This window comes from Pelophylax lessonae (assembly GCF_965119305.1).
Source record: "Pelophylax lessonae genome assembly, chromosome: 13".
Classification (NCBI taxonomy): Eukaryota; Metazoa; Chordata; class Amphibia; order Anura; family Ranidae; genus Pelophylax; species Pelophylax lessonae.
The window spans coordinates 43,000,830-43,003,692 of NC_138780.1; the positions used below are offsets into that span (position 1 = coordinate 43,000,830).

The 2,863-nt window shown below is 42.2% G+C and overlaps 1 protein-coding gene across 1 annotated transcript; it reads right to left on the reverse strand.

The window, feature by feature from the left end:
- Window positions 1-357: 357 nt before the first annotated feature.
- On the reverse strand, window positions 358-2,655 carry LOC309569158 (olfactory receptor 12D2-like; the record flags this gene model as incomplete). Its single annotated transcript, XM_082274919.1, has 2 exons — window positions 358-1,311; window positions 2,404-2,655. 2 exons carry the CDS (start codon window positions 2,653-2,655, stop codon window positions 358-360), a joined length of 1,206 nt encoding a protein of 401 aa, XP_082131045.1.
- Window positions 2,656-2,863: the final 208 nt, after the last annotated feature.

The following is a 2,863-nucleotide window of genomic DNA, read 5'->3' on the forward strand; positions in this document are numbered from 1 at the left end:
AGCTTTGGGGTGCACACCCCAATGCAATTGACTGTGCACACCTATATTAAAGAGCAATGTTCACACATCTTTTGACAAACAAAACAAACCTACATACAGTATTTGCCTGTGTATTTAGCTGCTAGCCTGGATTTATTCTTTAATGGGACAAAGGTCTGTCACCACCTGGGTAAGTTAAATGGACATTCTGCTGGGGACACTTCTTTGCCAAATAAGAAACCAGTTATTTAAAAAAATATAATTCTGCTTTTAATGTTTTTTCACACAAAACAAAACAAACTGTCTAATTTTTAATACTCAGAAAATTACATATACACAAAATAAGTTTACAAAAAAATGTTATAACAGCAAAATATATTATAATGGTTTTTTGAAAATATGATTGTCAAATAAAAATTTCCTTAGTGCCTTTTTAACCTCTTTATTTCGCAGCCCATAGATCAGAGGATTTAACGCTGGAGTGATGACTGTAAAAAGAATTGCACTCATTCTGTCCTGTTCAAGTGAATCTTTCGTAGTTGGTCTCAAGTATGTGCTGAATGCAGTCCCATAATATAAAAGGACAACAGTGAAGTGGGAAGTGCATGTGGATAAGGCTTTATGTCTGCCTTGATTCGACTGGATATTCTTAAGATGGGTTGCAATAAAGAAATATGATATAACAATTAAAATAAAAGTACCAAGTGCCACAGTACCAGTGACTATGTTCACCAGACTTTCATTGATATGGGTGTCTGTGCAGGCCAACTTGAGTAGAGGCTTGATATCACAGTAAAAGTGAGTGACCTTGTTGGCACTACAAAATGGCAATCTAGAAGTCAGAATTGTGTGCGATAATGAGTATAAGAAACCAATGAGCCAGGAAGTGAGAGCTAACTGAATGCATGCTTCTTTCCCCATAAGTATATGATACCGTAATGGGTTACAAATAGCAACGTACCTGTCATAAGACATTGACATAAGAAGCATGGCCTCAGTGCTCCCCAAGAAATGAAATATATGGAGTTGGACTATGCAGCCTTGAAAAGATATCTTTTTATCTTCCATAAGTAAACCTGACAACATCTTTGGGACAGTTGTTGTAGAGTAAAAGAAGTCCAAGAAGGAAAGATTGCCCAGAAAGAAATACATGGGGGTGTGAAGGCCATGATCAATAATCACTAATGCCACAATACTTACGTTCCCAACAAAACAGAGGAGGTAGAACATAAGAAAAGTAAAGAAAAGCAATATCTGCAGTTGGGGTAGGTTGGTAATTCCTAGAAGTATAAACTCTGTGACAAATGTCTGATTCAGCTCTTCTACTGCTTTCTGCAAATAAAATACGTTATAAAAGTTTAAAGGTAATAAAAAGGTGATCTGAAGTGTGAAAAACACCATAACTGAAATGTACAAATAGGTACAAAAAACAAGAATCATGATCTTCAGATTATATTTTACACTTTTAAAGCCTAAATAAAGTTTTACTTTTCTTACTACACAGTTAAATATTTTCCATGATCATAAGAGAAGATAGCTCTACCTCCTCTCACAGCAAACACACACCCACAACAGACTTTAAATTGGAGGCCTCTCTCCACAGTCCTCGGTTATTGTGTTTCCTCCAGCCAGGTAGGAACACACAGGGACTGTGAGGACTACAGTACGAGCTCTCCAACCTACCTTTTTTTTTTGCAGCAGGGTCTTTCAAGCAGTGTCCCAGGTGAGGGGGCCTGTTTTTGGCTCCTCTCACGGTTCAGTGCTTGGGGAGAGGCAGTACCACCAGCAAGCTGCAGCCCCTCATGTCTCCTGCATGGCGGCGCCCATGTTTTTGGTGTCTGGCAGTGTCTGGACATGCCTGTGATATCATTTTCAGAGGCAGAGATTTTGGCTGGGTGTGCTGCATCAGTTTTGGCCAATGGTCACAGGGAGAGGGGGTAAGGACCCAGCCAGTACCTATTTCCGGTCCCGAGCCAGTGCAGCGGCATTCCAGGATGCTGGGACCAGGAGACACAGCCACGCTGAATGCTGAGGCTCTGAAGTGGAGGAGGCAGGAACAACTGTGGCTCCAGAGACAGGCAGAGGCACCGGAAAAGCCCAGTTAGGAGAAGGGATTCCTATGGGCTATGTTTATGTTGCTAATTCTTCTCTGAGCACACTGTTTTTTTCTGTGTTCTTTCCCTCTGGTGGCTGAGGACCTGTCTGTTCACTGGATCCTGTGTAAGGGTCAGTGCACATGTGGTGTGGCATTAGGTCCTGGGGGGCTAGCTGCACTGGTGCGTTTGCTGTGGTGTTTTAGCATTTGTGAATAGCTGAAGTGGTTGTTTCTTTCTATTATGTCTCTGTCGTAGGCAAAGAGCATTGAAAAGCAATCTAATAGCAAGAGGAGGTATCCTTCATGCAAGAGTAAATTGTCAGTCTCACAGAAAAACACTTATCCAAGGATTTTGTCTCAGCTTTAGTGAGGGAAGAAGCAGCTGCAGGACCTAGAGACTTTCTGGCTTCTATGAAGGTTGAATGGTATGCAACTTTACAGTCTTTTAGAGATTTGCTGGTGTCTTTCTCCCAGAGTTCTTCTGAGCCCACAGCCACACCACAGTCATCAGCTTCCTTGGATGCAGGGTCAGGGATTCTGATAGTGGAGGCCTTAGCCCCCTTAAAACTCAGAGGCATCATGGTAATCCCATGCCTCTACTATCTTTTCTAGTTTTTGATGCCAGCTCTCGGTTTATTAACAGCCTCTATCTCTGGGGTCCAGTGCGCAAGAATATACTTCAGGCCCCTGCAACAATTCATCCTGAGAGTGTGGAATGGGAATTTGGCCTCACTGGACACGAAGGTGAGGGTTCCCAACAGGGTAAAAAGATCCCTCTGGTGGTGGAAG